At 33.3% G+C, this 19,019-nt stretch overlaps 1 protein-coding gene across 2 annotated transcripts; it reads left to right on the plus strand.

Moving 5' to 3' along the window:
• The first annotated feature begins 10 nt into the window (after positions 1 to 10).
• LOC128679352 (alpha-tocopherol transfer protein-like) lies at positions 11 to 18,962 on the plus strand. Of its 2 annotated transcripts, XM_053761520.2 has the most exons (6): positions 12 to 399; positions 2,108 to 2,232; positions 12,665 to 12,761; positions 14,262 to 14,282; positions 15,300 to 15,441; positions 16,036 to 17,125. In XM_053761520.2, exons 1-6 carry the CDS (start codon positions 107 to 109, stop codon positions 16,279 to 16,281), a joined length of 924 nt encoding a protein of 307 aa, XP_053617495.1. In that variant the 5' UTR covers positions 12 to 106; the 3' UTR covers positions 16,282 to 17,125. The 2 variants fall into 2 exon arrangements, with proteins under 2 accessions (XP_053617497.1, XP_053617495.1); XM_053761522.1 differs by lacking the exon at positions 14,262 to 14,282 and having other exon boundaries at positions 11 to 399; positions 16,036 to 18,962.
• Positions 18,963 to 19,019: the final 57 nt, after the last annotated feature.

Below are 19,019 nucleotides of genomic sequence, written 5' to 3' on the forward strand. Positions count from 1 at the left end.
TCATCAGTTGTCAAATTATTTCTATAGTGAGTGGGTGTGTGTTCATTAAACGAAATATATTTTCGTATTTACCACGAAAACGCGATAATTATTGTTTAATAAAAAAATGTCAGTGGAGTTGGAATATGACTATGATGCGGCTGTGGCCTCGTTGGATTTTTTTACTCAAGAAGATTTTAACAGTTTAAGGGAATGGACTCAAAAAACTGATAAATCTAAATATATCCCTAAGGATTTGACCGATAAGCAGTTGTTACTGTTTTACAATGCCTGTGATGGGGATCTGCTGAGAACCAAGACTTGTATAGAAAAATACTATTACTGTCGGAAGAACACGCCAGATTTTTTCGATAGTCGCGCTGTATATTCTGATGAAATGAAACCTATGGTGGAAGCCTTGTGAGTATTCTTGAGGACTTTTCCCTATAGTTTTATTATATTCTTGACATGACAATAATAAAAGTACTAAAGGTTTAACCCTTAAACTATTTTCCCCTGACTAGAATCCACTGCTTAAAATAATCAAAATGAAATGAAATTATATTTTATTGTCATTACGTACATTTTTAAAATTAATTTTTGATATGTTGAAATTGTAATGGTCGACTCGACGCGACACGACACGACGCGGTGACACAACAAAAAAATATTATATTATCTCTAAAACAAAAGTAAGCCAAAGTATTTATTACCTCAGATTGTGTTATCCCTGAGTTATGGATAATGTAGATTTTCCGGATCAAAGGATAAATTAAATATTCTTCTATTTTAATTAAAATGTCAGAGAGTTCAAAATATCAATAGTATGTAATCAATCAAAGATGAAGTAGATGAGGAATAATAGTACTAATGTTTGAATTTACATTTCATCTCTAATAAAGCTATCTCTAATAGGTACTTAAATAAAATTAAACTTACAAATTAAATTTCTACAATTCAACACCTTGATTTTTTTGTTTTTATATAATTTTTTGAAGAGGCCTCTAATAATTAATTTGTTAATGTAATAGTTCATTAATATATTTAGGTAATTTCAATTTCTAATAATATGTATTCATAATAATATAAAAAATAAAACTACATTTTTCTATTGCGTCCAGTATTTGAGTAAATAATAAGGTTCATATCGGGTTTTGCCTAAAAAAAAATTGGTAGAGTTGCCAGGTAATGAATTTGGCATCGGTACACCATTACAATGTACGAGTTCCATATATGTCAAACCTTGTGTCTGTTATTCTTAATATATCTGTGGATTTTGAGGCGGTTTTCACTATGGACATATTGAGGAATGTTTATGTCCAACATATATTTGTCTAAATGTCATCCAAATCCAGCTTGGACGGGTTATGATCCTGGTAGTAGGTAGGCACCTAATATCCTTATATAATATTATAAGTGTGTAGTATCTTACCTTTTCACACTCTATCTACTCAATAATTTTCTTGAAATTTTGTATACATGTAGTTTGTATACAAGTGAGCAGAGAAGGACATTAGGGTATTCAGTTATTTTGTGTAAGTACAGTTATTCCGGGACCAGGCTGGCCATATTTCCAGGATGCAGGAGGAATACCCACAGAATATCCCTACTGGCAAGTACGACAAAGAAGCCCTATAATGACATAGTTGGACGATATTTTTGGAGCAGTTACGCAATGGGCAGGGATGGATGACAAAGTTGTCTTTGCCCGGCAGTGGGTCACCACTATGCTATTAAAAAATATATATAGTTGACGAATTAAGCCTAGGCCAGATTAACATAACAAGCGATTGAAGCGGTAGTGGTGTAATGGTTAAGACGGCCGTCTTTGGTTCGAAAGGTCTCGGGTTCGTATCTTACTCGTGCCATATGAGTTTGTACACCAATCTGACTCTATTAGTTTTCATAGACATTTCATAGACTTGGCTCCGGTGAAGGAAAACATCGTGAGGAAACCTGCACACCGGTTGACAGTTTAGTTCCCTTGTGTGTGCATGCAACTGCCCGCCACTAGATGGCGGTATGTAGTCATGAAATGTAATGTTACGACGAGTTGAATAAAATCTGACACCAGTGTTAGCGACACACTCGATATGATGATGAAAAAAGCATGAACAATGTGTTGCAGGGAATTCTCAGTGCTGCCCGGCAAGTCGTGCGAGGGCTACGACATCATCTTCCATCGGCTGCGGGCCACGGAGCCCTCGAAATACAACTTCGAGCTCGGCTGCCGCATGCTTTTCATGGCTGTCGGTAAGTCGTATATGTTTTTACCTCTTTACGCGACTGCACAAAGGAGGTGTTGTGTTTTCAATTATGTCTCTCTTCTATTCTCCATGTCTTCTGAACCCTGTTATATAGGTTTGTGAAAAATAAGTTTTTTTTTACAGACTTTCAAAAAAGGAGGATAATTTATTGTGATTCACATAATATTTTATTGTAATTAGGGATTTCTTGTTGCATTCAGCGCATGGCAATAATTATGTTCGTGCAGTAACCCGTTGAGGAGTTCCCCCGTCGGAAACTGATCCTGGATGCACCATTAATTAGGTCGTCATCGTCGTCATAAAATAAATATGACAAGTATACACACAATTTTTGATGTGCTAGCTATATTATAATATTAGAAGTAACATTTTATTAAAATCGTCTTCACCCCTGTACTAGGTACTACCAGCGCTTAAGAGATTTAAAAATTTAGATGAAAAAATTTAAATTCTAGAATCAAGCGGGAATTGAACACACGCTCACATATGCATTTTATCTTAATATATATTTTTAAGTTGTTGAAAAGCATTGTGTGACAACATACCTACCATGATATTATTTTAAGATAACTGAGAAGTGAGATTGTCGCCTGTTGAAGTGTTACGAGTTATGACATAGTTGCAAAGATGATACATGTAAAAGTTACATGTGTAGTTAAAGTTTAATGTTGTGACTTATACTGTATTCGAATAATGAAGAGTTCAAGCTATGTAACTTATACATACGGTAATATAGTAAGTACTTATTAAGGTAATAAAGTTCATATCTAGGTTTATAATATAAATAAATATATATATATAATATAATCTCTTAATTTATGCCATTCACGTAATTCTCGTGCAGTTCAAAACCATTATCGACCTCGACCTTTCGCAAGTCATCGACCCATCTTGCCTTCGGACGCCCTACGCGCGTCGCTTGCCATCTATAGGCCACCAACATAAACAATGTCTAACGCTTATGAAACACAATTTTTAAGGCTATCTTTTCTATATTTTACTTAAAGCCTATCAAATACTTCAGTAAGCGGCGAAACAGTGATTAAAACTCATCATTCGCGAATCCTAATATCGTATGCCGTCATATTTAATTATTTTTTTTAAATAATAAATAAATATATTAGGACAAATCACACAGATTGAGCTAGCCCCAAAGTAAGTTCGAGACTTGTGTTATGGGATACTAACTCAACGATACTATATTTTATAACAAATACATATATAGATAAACATCCAAGACCCGGGCCAATCAGAAAAAGATCATTTTCCATCATGACCCGACCGGGGTTCGAACCCGGGACCTCTCAAAATCAAAATCAAAATCAAATCATTTATTCAGAAATTAGGCCTTCACAGGCACTTTTTCACGTCATATTCTAAATTAAATGATGTTTACCAAAGCTACAAACTACTAGCATTTCGGAACGACCACTGCTGAGAAGAAATGCCGAAAGAAACTCAATCAAACAGTGTTGGTCCCTATTATGCCAGAAGGGCTTACCATATTTTAAATATAAATTTATGTATAATTTTTTATCAGTAATATAACAAAGTAAGTACACAATAAAGTACATGGTCAAAAGGTATACTGAAACATATTATGATTGTGATCAAGTGCATATCAGCACTTGAAATATGAATCAGATTTGTATACAAACTCCTGTGGCACGAGTAGGATTCGAACCTGGGACCTGTGATCCACAGGCGGGCGTCTTAACCATTACACCACTGCCGCTTCATCTGTTGTGTTTTACTGAATAAAAAAATATAAATGTATGTACGAGACAATATATGAGACATGTTATATATTCCATTATTCCTCAGGTTGTAGAAGGTAGCTTTCCTATGACGTCAAAGTCAACAGACCACACGTGTCACAGAAAAAGCCTCCATTGTTCTAATTTAGGAGTGAGATCTATATGATTTGTACCAAATAAAGGGAAAGCATTTATATAAATGATCTATTGTTAGCTAGAAGTTACAAGCACAATTTAACGTCTTCGTGTATTTTAGTACCAAACAATAACAATACCCTGACGGAAAAAGAAGGCGTGTTATTAGTTTAACGTGTCTGTCTGTGTCATCGTAGCCCCCAAACGGATGAACCGATTTTCGTTTAGTTTTTTTTTTTTTTGTATCATAGATAATTTTATCCCGAGTGTTCTTAGCCATGTTTCATGAAAAGCCGTTCAAAAGTTGCGAAAAGCATATTGAAAGTCTGGGTTTTTTTTTATTTGTCTAACGAATAAACTTTATAACCCAGAACATCAGTTTCGCACGAGTTTCGTAAAATGTCTTTTCCCGAAAATTTTGGTCATTTTTATATTTCGCAAAATATATGTACAAGTCATTATGTTATTTTCGCAAAATGTATGACATATATTCGCGCTGTTTGTACGGCTATATTGTATATTGATCTCATCTATATGGTAAATAAAAGTTATCCCGCCCTATCCAAACTGTAGCGTTCGTTTTTTATCGACAGTGTTATGGTTATTGCTAACTAGCGCCGAATTATATACAAGTCGCCTAAAGGCACCTGCCTGACGTGACTTATGACTGTCTAGAGGCAGTACTTGCATACATAGACTTATATTAGTAGTCTACCAGTGTGGTTTTGTCAAGTGATTTCTTTAACACGTTTTACTTCGCCAGAAACTGATTGGCTAGTGATAGTGTCGAGTCAAATTCAAATTCGAAATTCTTTATACAATTTAGGATGATATACATCACTTATTGACGTCAAAAAAATTACTTAAACTAAGTCTACTGCCGGCTTCCAAAGCGCAGGTGAAGAAGAAGCGGCGCAACAAACTTCACCGCAGCCTTTTCTCCAAGGACGTCAATTAACAAATATAGGTCTTATATATATATATATTAAAAATTAGGAGGACGAATTTACATCATTATTAAAAATGTCAAAATTTGAATAAATAAATAAAATAAAATATGTATTTCCAATAAAATTATTGAAAATTGTCACACAATATATATATATATATATATATATAAATAAAAAGCTAAATATACAAAACGTACGAGTGGAGTTAATTAACTAGTAGCTAGTAGGTAGGTAGGTATAATAATTAACCTATCCGTGGTTGACTTAATAGTAGTACTGGTGAGAATTTTTTTCCTAACAAAATTCATCATTAAACTCAAATGTAATATAAATCTAAAATCCATTGGAAAAACATGGAAAATTGAAACTGCCATGATGGAAAATTGAAACTGCCATGCAATTCATTTCTCTTGAAGACTTCACAATAACTACAATGTTGTTTCGACATATATATTATGTTCCCATTATACCTATACATATATATTCATACATCAAAACAATGCCATTGCCACGTTTCCTTTCTGATTGAATGAATGGGTGACCGAGTTACGAATTCGATTGTAAACAAACATATCGATTGTATATTGTATAGAGCTGTTTGTTGACGTAGCTATTAAATAAATTGGCCACTTCAAGAAAATATCATCCCTCTCTTTCGTCTCCGATGTTCCCGGTTGCGTTCGGGGCCGTGACGCCGTGAAGCCCGGGGTCGGCGTAAAAGGTAAAATTTTAATTTTGATGCCATTTACAACCTAACGTCAACTCTCCTTGAGAACGTTATTTGTTGCCTAGGCTATGAGTCCCTTGATCGCCTCCTACGTCATACTTGCTACGTAACATTTCGCAAATAAAAATGAGGTGTTTACACATTTATTTCGTACCATTAGTCTTTCGTCATAATGGTAGACATGAATATTTCGTCTATGTCAATAGTGATGGTTGAAAGAATACAATAATGTCGCTTATTACGTTACGAATTTGTATGTGTACAGTCAACAGTATATCTACCTACCCAGATTCATTGCAAACCCGCCGCTATTACCGCACGCGCTATAGGAATTCAAGCAGGGTAACTTCGTTTTCGTAATGTTTTCGAGTTCTGTACCTAAAGGGTAAAACGGGAGCCTATTACGAAGACTCCAGCTGTATAACTGACTGTCACAGGCTATCTCATGAACCTTGATAATTAGACAGTTAAAATTCATAGGTTTAACGTATACTCACATGTGTTGGGCTATCGATGAAAAGGATAGCAATACATGTGTATTGGCTATCCTTTTCATGGGTAACCAGCCAGCACTCAAGGACCTACGGTAACTAAGGTACCTACTTAGCTATCTACCTACTTTGGATCAAAAAGTTGAATGCTGGCTCCAGTCTTACAGTCAACATTATATCCACCTACCCAAATTCATTGCAAACTCGCCGCTATTACGCGCAATAAAGGTTCATTCTGGGTAACTTATGTGCTGTGACTGTACGTATAGATTCATCATGGTCATACCTTTACGCGCTCCTGTGAATTTTGACTTGATCTTGATAGACAGACGTACAAAGAATTATCCCATAATGGTCGCGTAACTTTTGTGGTACTGAACTCTACAAATAAGATGAACTTGAGGCCCTTTCTCCCGGAATAATGACATTAACAATGCATTCACATTAAAATTTAAAATCCTACAGACATCAAGGCCCTTCCGCATTGTACAGTCGACTGCATGTCAAGTAGCCTGGATGGATTACTATCCATCGCTGCGGTGATAGCGGTGACTTTGCAATGAATTTGATGTCGCTTCATGTGCTGTTGTCTGTACCCATATAAAGTCAAGTCGAAATACTCAAATTGCAGCTTCTTATTGTAAAAGGTCACCACTTAAAAGTTGCATTGTCTGTCATACTTAGCGACGTTGTCGCTTGTGATCGAAAGGTCCCTGGTTCGAATCCTACTTATGCCACATGAGTTTGTATACTAATATGACATTTGAGACTACAAGTTGATCTGTTGTTTATTGTATTAATTACGTTAATATGTACATTTTCATGGTATTTCATTCCATGCAAACAAGTCCAGTTTTGCAATAGACCAATACAATTACCAAGAAAATATAGTATAGGATCTCATTGGTTTTTATTTCAAGTTATTCAATAGGCTTGTGTTTTATTTACGCTTCCCATCTGTCCCTCAATCGCGCTAATAACTTCAGCTGGATCGCAATTGAACCTCGTACGTTCCGCCATGGTTTTACCGTTTCGTTTACAAATCTCTTCCGAAAAATGTTTCGGAAGAGATTTGTATTTCGGTATTGGTCTGTTGCTGAATATACCAGTGGCTGGACCCTCGCGACAAAATTTATGAAACAAATGGGTTATTGTGCGCAATAATCGCAGTGCGTTCGGGAACGTACATTACATTTTAAACTATTAGTTAGGATTCAAACCTCGACAGCTTTACGACGACAGCGTCTATGAAAAACTCTGCCATTGCTCGTTTATCCATTGTTTTCCTATGACATGAGAATTATTAAACATTTTTACCACATGGGGTATATACTTTTCTTTAACCTAAAAGTCTTAAGTTCTGATAGAAATGACGTCTTTTCTGTATTTTACAAAAATATATTCAGTGGATCGTAGACTTGAATAAATAACCTCTCTTATGCATTCGTTCGTGTGTAATCAATCTAGGTGTAATTAATCAATCTATGAAACATAACTTGAATCAGTTACAATTTAGATTGTTCTATGTAAAATGCTACTGTGTCGTTCATGTGGTAATTTCGAAGATTCTACTTCACGTTAATCATTAGAAAAAAACTTTATTCAAAAATGTAATTTTTGACACAAGTTTTTAAGTGATAGCCATCCGAGGGTTACCAAATGAGAAATTGGAAATACTTTAGAAAAAGCCATATTATCTTTGGAAAATCCTAAGATTTTATTGCAATATGATATAGTTTTCTTTTTAATTGGTCATCATCATCGAAGCTCGAAGGGTATAAATAATCATACCCTTTAACATATCTTTTGATTTTTTTTTGCAATATTATATTGCATTGGATCGACTTTCTTTCAAACTCAATTTACAATTATTCATGCAGTCATCAGGCATCAGCCATTTAAATGTCTCCCACTGCTGAGGCACAGGCTCGTGAGAATTGTCTAAACCCTTCTTGGGAATGCTATTGTTACTCAGCTGAGGTCATGGGAGGACACGAAGTTAGGATATGAGGATAGGGCAGGACCACAGGCCGCAATCTGCACTATCATTTAAAATATCGACATTAGGTCACGCGCAGAATTCGTATATATGTGTAGGTACATAATATTTGTTGTTTTTTTGCCATTAATATCTGATCATCTGATATGATGACGTGGTTAACTGGTTTACCAACGCGGAAAATTACTACAAATGCCTATTTATGTACATATATTTGTATTGATATATGGTAATAATAATAATTGTGTTGACCTAGCCAGTCAGGGAAATGAATGCCTCATTAAATTACATAGACAAATATAATAAATACATGATTTAAAAAAAATCTGTTGCAGCGTGTTATTACAGACTTAACCTAGTAATAAGTAATAAAAAATATATACGGACAAATCACGCAGATTGAGTTAGCCCCAAAGTAAGGTCGAACACTGAATTTATGGGATACTAACTCAACCATACTATAACATATGAATTATTAACGTCCAAGACCCAGACCTATCTGAAAAAGATCATTTGCCATGTTGACTTGACCGGGGTTCGAACCCGGGAACTCCAGTGTAGCAGTCCGGTCCGGCATGATGATCATTAGGCCACGGAGGTCGTCAGTAATGCAGCTGCAGTGTTGTTCTCATCTGTTCCACTTGATATGATCAGATGGGTTACGATACCAATTTTTTTCTCAGTTTATCCATACATTAGATGTTGCCCGGGGCTTCGCTCCCGTGGGAATGTTGAGATAAAATATAGCCTATAGCAATCTTGGACAATGTACCTTTTTAATGGTGAAAGAATTTTTGAAATCGGTTCGGTAGTTTCGGAGATTACCCGCCTCAAACATACAAACTCACAAACGCTTACATCTTTATAATAATAGTATAGATATAATAAACCCGCAAGGGGGCTATGTTTGTTCGCGCAAAACATAAAACTACTCATTGGAATTTAAAATGGTTTAGATAGTAGTTAGCAGATAGTCTAACTTAAAATCTGGTATAAGTTTAATCGCGATACGTTGCTTAGAACCGTATGTATAAGTTATGAGCGGACGCACAAAATAAACGCTAGCGAATTTTTGGCTTTGTGTTATTTTGGGAAGACTTTTTTTGGAACGACAATGATCCTGACAGATCTTACTTGTATATATGTCAAGTAAATATGTTAATTGAAATTGCAAATCCTAATATGCGAACCTGGGTTTTTAGCTTATACGAACCACGGTCAAAGTAATTATTGTATTATGACAAAAAAAGACATGACGTACCTAGGTACTGACATAGGTACATAACCTATGTCAGCATGTTATGTTTGTATTAATTGCCTATTCAACTTGGTAAAAAATTAAATATACGTTGGTATTTAAATAATCAAACACGATAATCAAATGTCACTTTAATTGATCAGTTTTATTAATTACTAAATTTGGATATCTGTGACGTCACAGTACATTACTGTCATACAAGCTCCATATAACATTTTGTTTTTGACATTAGAACAAAGTATCTGATTTGACTTCATTTACGAATAAATTAATTTATATTTTTGGAAGATAGTATCAATTATTTTCCCTTCGGTAACTTCTTCGATTAGGTACAGTAAACCAATCGAATGCTGCAATGAATAAATATGCATTTCGATGTAAAATTTACTTAAATACATTATGCAGTGTACGTTATTATATGAAATAGCACGGGCCGTATGGTCAAACAAGAAACTATTTTCCATGTGTAAAAAAAAATACGGGGCTTGTATGACGAAGTGACGTCAAGTGAGAAGAGACAAAAAGCGTTTTAATTATACTTCAATGAGAACAAAAAAATACTAAGTACAGGTTACTATTAATCAAATTGATCAATTAAAGTGTCATTCGATTATAGTGTTTAATTATGTGAATGCATTTATACATTTTATTTTATGGTTTATATATTTTTTTTACTAAATATTTAATTATTCGTCTACAAACAGTAAAAATTAATTTATTACACTGCACGACTATTATACTAAATTAATAAAAGTATTAAAACGTAATTACTATAAGTTAAAATTAAAAATTAAAATTATACTAAATTAATTTAATTTATTTTATAAATTAAACATTATCTTGACAGCTCAGGGCTAATGGTCTGAATACTAGGGATGCCGACGACCGTGAGTAGTGGAGGCGGAAAAGTAGGAAAGCGGACCTTGGGCTCCGACGCTCAACGGCTGGGAAGAAACCGGGAAAACGCTCAGTTGAAAGAGAGAGTCGAGAGAAAGCAGCTAAAATTGAAATAATTTATTCAACAAACATTAAAGACCTTCATAGGAACTTTTTCGCGTAAAATTTTATATAAAAGTAGTATCTATCAAAAAAAAAAAATGTTTTTGGCATTTCGGAACGACTACTGCATAGAAATGCCAGATGCAGCTCATAGAGCATGATTAGGAAGTAGCCGTATTTTTTTTACGCTCAGTGTTTCGGGTCCTCACATTCTTGAATATCACCTAACACAAGGACGCAAATGTACACGCAAGGATGAGGGAAAATGATTTAAGTATTTATATACTCGTATGAAGTAGGTTCTTCCAATAAATAAATTTATTAATTCTATTGTTGCACAAATTGAGAAATACATATATTGGGTTAATCTATTTCATATGTCGATAACTGGACAAACTGGGAGCGACTTCTTTGTGGATTCTTCAATAAAACTTGATATTGATAATTTAAACTTATAATCTATAATTTAGACAGTTACAAAAATGAATGTGTTACGCGTATACTTCGTTATGAGGCCGTTAAGAGAGTGGGGAGCGGGGCGGCGCGGGCGGCGCGATGTCCGTAGCAGGCGATCTTCTTCGCGTGCATGTGTGTGTATGGCAATACACACATATTCAAGGCGTTAACGTATAATCCTACGTATAATCGTTTTCTAATCGAATTTCGCGAAAAACACCTATATTCTAAAAATCTCAATTAGTGTTTTTTGACACTTACAATATCGTACCTTAGGAGGTATCAATTAGATATTATTTGTGACAAAACAGTATAATATTTATTTATCTATTAAGCAAACACAACAGTTAACAATCACATGCAGTTTTGTAACAATTTTTATATAATGTATAGGTATTAATCTAGATCGCTAACCAGAAACGTGAATGCATTGCATGCTTATCCAATATGCTCAAAAGCTCTTACAAATACAAAAAAATTACAATAGCAAATTATAGAAATAACACAGAATCGTGGTTATATTATAAGTGAGTTTTAAATAAAATCTAAACAAGAGAACTGACAGAACTATGGCAGAAATACGTTCCATAAACTAAATTGATAAAGCTAAAGTTTGTTTATTTGAAAAGTTAACTCAAAAAGTTATATAACGGCAAAAATTATATACTAGTTTTCTATAATTTTCCAAATCATATAGTCATATAGTACGGTGATGGATACGTTCCAATCCCGAATAAAAGTACTGTTTCTGTGTGAAATTCACGCGGACGAAGCCGCTGGCACTCGCTAGTTAATAAATAAGCCTGTTTTTAGGCTATTTTTAGATAATGTGCGTCAACAGGTCAGTTTATGTAACAAATTATTAACGATGTAGTTTAGAGCCTTCGAAATTATATATAGACTTAAGTTGAAATCGTAACTGTGATATAATCTGAAGCCTCTCCCCTCTCCCCCTCCCCCCATTACATAACAAGTGGACAGTAGGTGATTCTGCAGTTACTCGGTAGTTATAGTAACCGGTTTATCGATTGTCTAGGTTAAAGGTATTAAAGGTGACGACACGGGGAACAAATAATTCCATACAAAACCTTCGACACTGGCATCCTGCAACGGTGTTTTTTGTTTCAATTAAAAACTAAAAAGAAACTCGTGGGCTAAGAAAAAATATTAGAATTAGGTTAAAATCGTTCTAATCATTAGATTTAAACTTAAGTATATTTATCTTTCGGTGCAGTGGAGCTGCGTTCAGCGTAAAAAATAACCACCAAATTTTGAAGATTAGACTCTTTTTGCAACTGGTTGCTTGGCTTACGTCGACCCTCCTTGTTAATGCTATTGTTGCCTAGTCTATGTGTCTTGTCGCCTCGTGCGACATCCACGGAAGGACATAGAGTGGTCCTATTTTAGGCCGGAACCACACGCCACAGATGACTCCCTACTCTATCCCCGAAAACGTCATAGGTACAATAAATGTTGCCATCATAAATGGAAACTACTATTCTTAGTAGATTTTTTATTTCTAGTCGTGTTGTCTTGTAAGAGAAAAATAAGAATCTAGTACTTAGTTACCAATAAAGTTACACAATCAAAAAAATAGTACATAGGTACCTACCAATAATAATGACACTATCCTTTTCTCTTTCCAGATGCGTGTTTGAGTCAACGTGGTCCTCAACCCGGAGTGGTATTCTTGTTTGACATGAAAGGCGTCAAACTGGGACATTTGGCGAGATGTGGTTTATCGTATGTATTTTTTTTTTTCATTACAATAATTAAATTCACTCTGATTAGTCGACTCACGCATACTGTGTTCACCTACCTAATTTTAAAATATTTACAAATATTATTTTTTACACATATACTTAACAGGCTCATAGTTAAATGTTGCCATTACTATATAGTAGTCGCTTCCTGCTGTCTGTCCCTATGTATACCTAGATCTTTAAAACTATGCAACGTATTTTGATGCGGATTATTTAAAATAGATAAAGTGATTACTAAGGAAGGTGTATAATGTATTATGGATTTACCCGAGAGAAGTAGGAACGGGACCGCTAGTTTGATCAATAAATTTATTTTCAACGTTTATATTGATATAAGCTGAAAATGAACATTAAAAAAGGAATACTTTAGCCGCGTGGCTTTATTTGCCGAAACCTTTACAAATGGATGTAGAAAAAAGTTTCATTTCATCATATTGCAAGCAGCAGAAAAGGTCAATCGGTCATTGAGTTGGTGTTTGTCATGTTTTTGTAGATATTTTTTGTTACTTGTACTATTAATTTACGATATGGCAGAACTTAGAGAATAGGATTATTTTTTTGTATTTATTTTTTGGTCTTTCATTGTTATCACATATTTTATTTGAGTAATGTAAATAATATAAAATCTCATTATAATATGTATTGTGTTATATTGTCAGATAATCCTTTCCTAGTTGGAGGCAGAAGCTTGAAATAAAATTTATATTTGAACTTGTGTTTACTACTGAACTTTATATATTTCGAATATTCATCAAAATCATAAAAGTGCGATAGACAAACTTTCGCATATATATAATACTAGCTGCGCCCCGGGGCTTCGTGCCAGTGGGAATTTCGAGATAAAAAGTACCCTATGTGTTATTCCAGGTTATATTTAACCCGTGTACCAAATTTCATAACAATCCATCCCTACTAGACTGGATTTTGCGGGAAAGAGTAAGAAACCTACACATGTACATTACATCCTCACAAACTTTCGCATTTATAATATTACTAGGATTAGTATGCAAATATGGATGTTACAATCAAGAGTCGAAAGTTCCTACAAGCCAGTAGTTTACATAATATATAAATTATCGTGTAGGTAATGTAGGTATAGCATATAACTACTAGTTTGACTTTCATAACTTTTTATAATCCATTATAGTTGTAATATCACTCGCTACACTACAATAAAATATTTTTTAGTAATAAACAACGTAACAACATGAGTCTTGAGTACATATTTCAAGACCTAATATGGTAGCTCCAAAGTTTGCCTAAGTCCAACACTAAATAAAAATATTTTATCCTAGTTCTCTCACTGTTAAAAACTCTTTTTCACATTTCACCTCAAAAGGTATATACCTTTATGTATGTATTTTTGGAAAACCTACTTATTTGTATATATTCAAAAGGCATTCTTTTACATGTTGTATTCATTTTGTATGTTTGTGTTTCTTTGTATGTCAATATATATCGTAAATGTTTATGTTTATAGCTTTCAAAAGGAAAAGCAAAGGTAAAATACAAGTTATATGTTTTTATACCTTAGTACTACACATTATTGTTGTCTGATTTTGTACTGCTGTTATACGTATTAGAAATGTTTTGGTTTAGTTGGGTTTTACATCGAATCCAGAATATCAGTTTATATATGTTGATTTCTCAATAACTTTATGGTATTTGAAGTATTGAGAGATGCAAGGCGTATTTGTAAATAATGTGCAAAACTGGTTTCTATTACGGTTTTGAACAGGTCATCTGACCATTTGAGCTGCATGCCCTTGTCGCTATACAGTCACGACATGGCTCAATGAATGAGCCGGTTTTTATGTTAAAAAGCACTTTGTATACATTGTTTATTTTACAGAACAAATTGGCGAAATAAATCTAATTCTTTACAAAGACAAACTTCGGAGCAACTATACAAAAAAATATTCATCAATATGTTTCGAATAACTTGATTCAGATCATTGATTTTTTCCAAAAGTTCTTTGCTGTATTAAAACATTTTATTTTGCAAATGTATATAAACATATACATTTGCAAAATAAAATGTTTTAATATTATTATTTGTTCCGATCAAACGATCGGAAGCCCGTCCTGACTTCACATTAGTTCATGTCTGTATTCTATACTTGAAACCAGCTGTCGGCAAAACGTGGTCCTTGGTTGTCTAACTTGCGGCCTGAGAACTTGTTTCGTCAAAGTGAATTGTTTGTAAAGCCTCATGTTAGTATGGTAAGCGAATAAAACTTTAAGTTTTAAAATAGTGCGACTCAAGTTCTCTTTAAAAACAAAGTTCTTTTTAAAGACTCGAGTAAATGGATATGGAATTATGGATTTCATAGGACATGACCAATTGTACACATATAAAAATGGATCTCTAGGCAAATGTGGCTTTATTTTATTTTACCAGGTCGGGCCCTTGAAAAAGGTTTCCGACTGCTGCTTCGAAATGCTCTAAAGATTTTTGCGTCACACAGCTTATATATTTTACTGAGAATTATTCGTAAATAAAATATTTGTTTCACAGGTCCCTGCGCAAGTTCTTCCAATATCTCCAAGAGGCGCTGCCCCTGAAAATGAGGGCTATACACGTTATGAACACGGAGCCCATCGTGGACAAGATCATGATGGTCATGCGACCTTTCATGGAGAAGAAACTGTTTGACATGGTGAGACATGTTATCTTATGTAATTAAAAAAATAATTAATTTCATAGTAATTGTTGTTTTTTTCTAAAGTTTAACTTAAAAAATACATTTTACCTTATCTACTAAATGAAATGTAGACAAGTGCACGTGTCTTATTGCACGTCATTATCATTTTGATATCACGAATTTTTTTTAAATCTCATTCTCGTTTCAAAGATGATTAGCGGTTGGAATGAAATAAATCTGAAATTATATTTAATTAAGGAAATTTTCGATACACGTGAAATAATTGTTGAACTTTTCAATAGTTGCTTAAAATCCAGGGTTGCCAGATTGAAAAATTAAAATTTCAAATACAGAGATGGGTTTATTTCTAGTTTCTTCCAAAACAGTCCGGCACAAATCTACTATTTGGGAATCCGCACAACTTTTTGGGGGAAAACGGGGAAAATACTAAGAGTATACCACACAGTTAGTACAAAAATAAAACTTTTATTTGAAGATGTTACTTATGTTAAAAAGATATTTTTTTAATTTCATGTTACGAATGAATAATGATTATACATTATCAATTACAAAAACCTACACAAAAAAATATTTAATTTTAATTTTCAGATAAAATTCCACGCGAAAGAAGAAGACCTGGAGAAATTCTACGAGACAGTAATACCCAGGTCGACCCTCCCCCCAGATTACGGCGGCAGTCTTCCAGACACACAGACATTGCACGCAAAATGCATGCAAACTTTGCACTCTATGGTCCCATACTTCCAGGCTGAAGAAGCCCAGAGGATCGCCGCATTACCGGACAAAAAGAGGGACAAAATGGAGAAGGCTTTTAAGAATTTAGATATAGATTAATATTAGAAGATTGAGCTTTAATAAGGTATGTAGCTGATTTTCAATGTCACATTAATATCCAAACCAATGTTGTGCAATTGTGAACTAAATAATAACGATGTTATACAAAGATAACATGAATCTTATGGAAAATATTCTTTTAAGTGATTGTCATTTCTATTATTTTGATTAGTTAATATGTCACCTTAAAATGCATACATAAGTTTAATTGGCTCTGATCCATTTTTGAATGAAATATGCAATGTTGCCAATACTATTGCAATATATTATCTGTAACTTAGTATTATTGCATATCCATTGGATTATGTTTTGTTAGCATGATAGGTTGCGTAGCTAACCTTTTGCGTAAAAAAAATATTACTAGCCGACAGACGTACCTAATTGAATCGCAAGTAAAACAGCTATCATTTTAAAAAAATATATTACTCGTGTACTTTAAACTTCAATTATATATACAGTTCAATGTTTAGCAAAAAACGCTATGTTTCGAGTGTTATTCATATGAAAAAAATATCGTCATATATTTATCAGGATTAAAAAAATATATATATTTGGCTATAGATAGCGGATAATGTCAATTTTATCTTATAATTCGTACATAATGAAGACTGGCTTGTCTTTAGGATTATAAAATTACGTTTGTCATAGGTACTTAAATACCATTGAATAGATATTAAACCATAATATTTTAAGGCATACTGCATCTACTGAAATTTAATATTAAATTGCATATTCATATTGAAAGGCTGATCAGAAAATGGTATTTACTTCGCCAAAATGCATAATGCAAAGCTTGCACTCTATTCATTTTTTTTTATGAAAATTATCATTTACATATATAAACAATAATTATCATTTACATATATAAAATAATTTTACGTCTCAGTGATATTCTTTATATTTTTTGGTTTATGGACTAATCCATTTATTCGTAAATTAATGCTGACTCTAAAGTCAGCATTGTTTATTAGTTTCGTGTAAAAATAAACTTATGTTCCCTTAATTTGTAAAAAAATTAGGTTATTTGTAAATGTCAGCAAAATAAAATTATGTAAGAATGCAAATTTGCTTAAATATATCTCAATGTATTTCAATAAATAAATTTTAACGAAGGCAACCGTACCATGACAAAATAAAAATTTAGCTAATCACGCTCAGTACAGTTAACAGAACATCAACCTACCCAAATTCATTGCAAACTCGCCGCTATTATTGCGCCATAGAGTTTCATGCAGGGTAATTCGAATTGCTGTTGACTGTGCGATATGTCCCTTACTGCGGTAAATATGTAACATATTGTTCTATTTGAGGAATTAATATTATGTTTAAAAGATAACTTCCTAGTAGGCAGTACACCTATCTGCAAAGATTTAGAAGATTCTATTTTTTGGCGTTATAAAATACTAGTGTTCCACAAATAGATAATAGATATCTGAGAAAAGATATATATAAAATATGTGACATAAATAATCTTTATTCTGACAATTGTATAATATTTGCGGACATTAGTACAATATCACGTTACAATTATATTAGTTTATTAGATTTATTTTTTATTTTGAAAATATGCTATTATTAAATAAACACAATATGTATTTAGTATTCGATTATAAATAAGTTAATACTTCGTAATGATTCCACCCAATATGTACTTACTGTCTCTAGGTACCTGATAGCTCCGTTGAGCTGTAGAAACGTATTGTGATGTTAAAGTGACGGATGCATATTAGTTTGAACATATAATATTATTAGTATAAGAAAGTATTTTGGGAAATAAGTACAAGTGTTCTTTTCTCTATTATTCAGTATTTTGTTTAGGTAGTTGTCGGATCTAGAGGATATTAATTGATCTGTTTGCTGTCATTTTAAAGGGTCCATTCCGGTTACTGATGTAGGTACAATTATAAAAATAGTGTTATGTTATTACTTTCTATAGTAAAAACAAAAAAAAAACAATTGATGGCAGTGTTACTCTCAGTAATCTTCTTTTAGACGGAAATTAATAAATAACCTTCTGGGAAAAGCTAAATAATCATAATTAATTCTGACGTTCATTCTATTGATTTAGTTTTGTGCGTCCCACGCTATTTTGTTGTCGATTAAATAATAATTGTTGTCTTTAATGTAATAAATTATTTCAAGTGCAGTTTCCGCTGTTATAATAACCAACCATATCACCGGAACCGGTTAAAACCCATATAGAAAGGCGCAAGCAATGGTGGTGCTCTTATATTAATTACCTACTCATAAATGCGGATTATGTCCTCATTGTGATAGATTGAGAGGCACATAGAAATATCACCATTACGTGTGCTTCTAAACGTTACAGAAGATAGACTGTTAGAAATCCCTACTAGGGAGTAAGAATTTCTAACAGTTGGACTGGATTTTTTATTTATATTATGGGCAGATTCATAGTTATCTCTAGATGACTCCCGGAATGCTACTATCTAAACACACACATCCAATGTACTTTATTGTATTATTTATATGTATAAGTGGTGATGGTATTATGCTTAAGCATTTATATTATGTTAGCTTATTAAGTAGACGTATCTGTTTTGTGAATTCCTAGAATCCTATAGTTGGGTTTATTTTGTGATAGTATGTTTTATTTTGTTGGTTTGTAAAACCCAATATTGTGATCTAAATTTTAGCAATATATTTTTATTGAGCGTTGACTTCGCGTTTTCATTTTTTACATAAACGTATTTTTGACCTTTCGTTAATTAAATACC

The sequence above is a fragment of the Plodia interpunctella genome, chromosome 21, assembly GCF_027563975.2.
Source record: "Plodia interpunctella isolate USDA-ARS_2022_Savannah chromosome 21, ilPloInte3.2, whole genome shotgun sequence".
In the NCBI taxonomy this organism is placed as follows: domain Eukaryota; kingdom Metazoa; phylum Arthropoda; class Insecta; order Lepidoptera; family Pyralidae; genus Plodia; species Plodia interpunctella.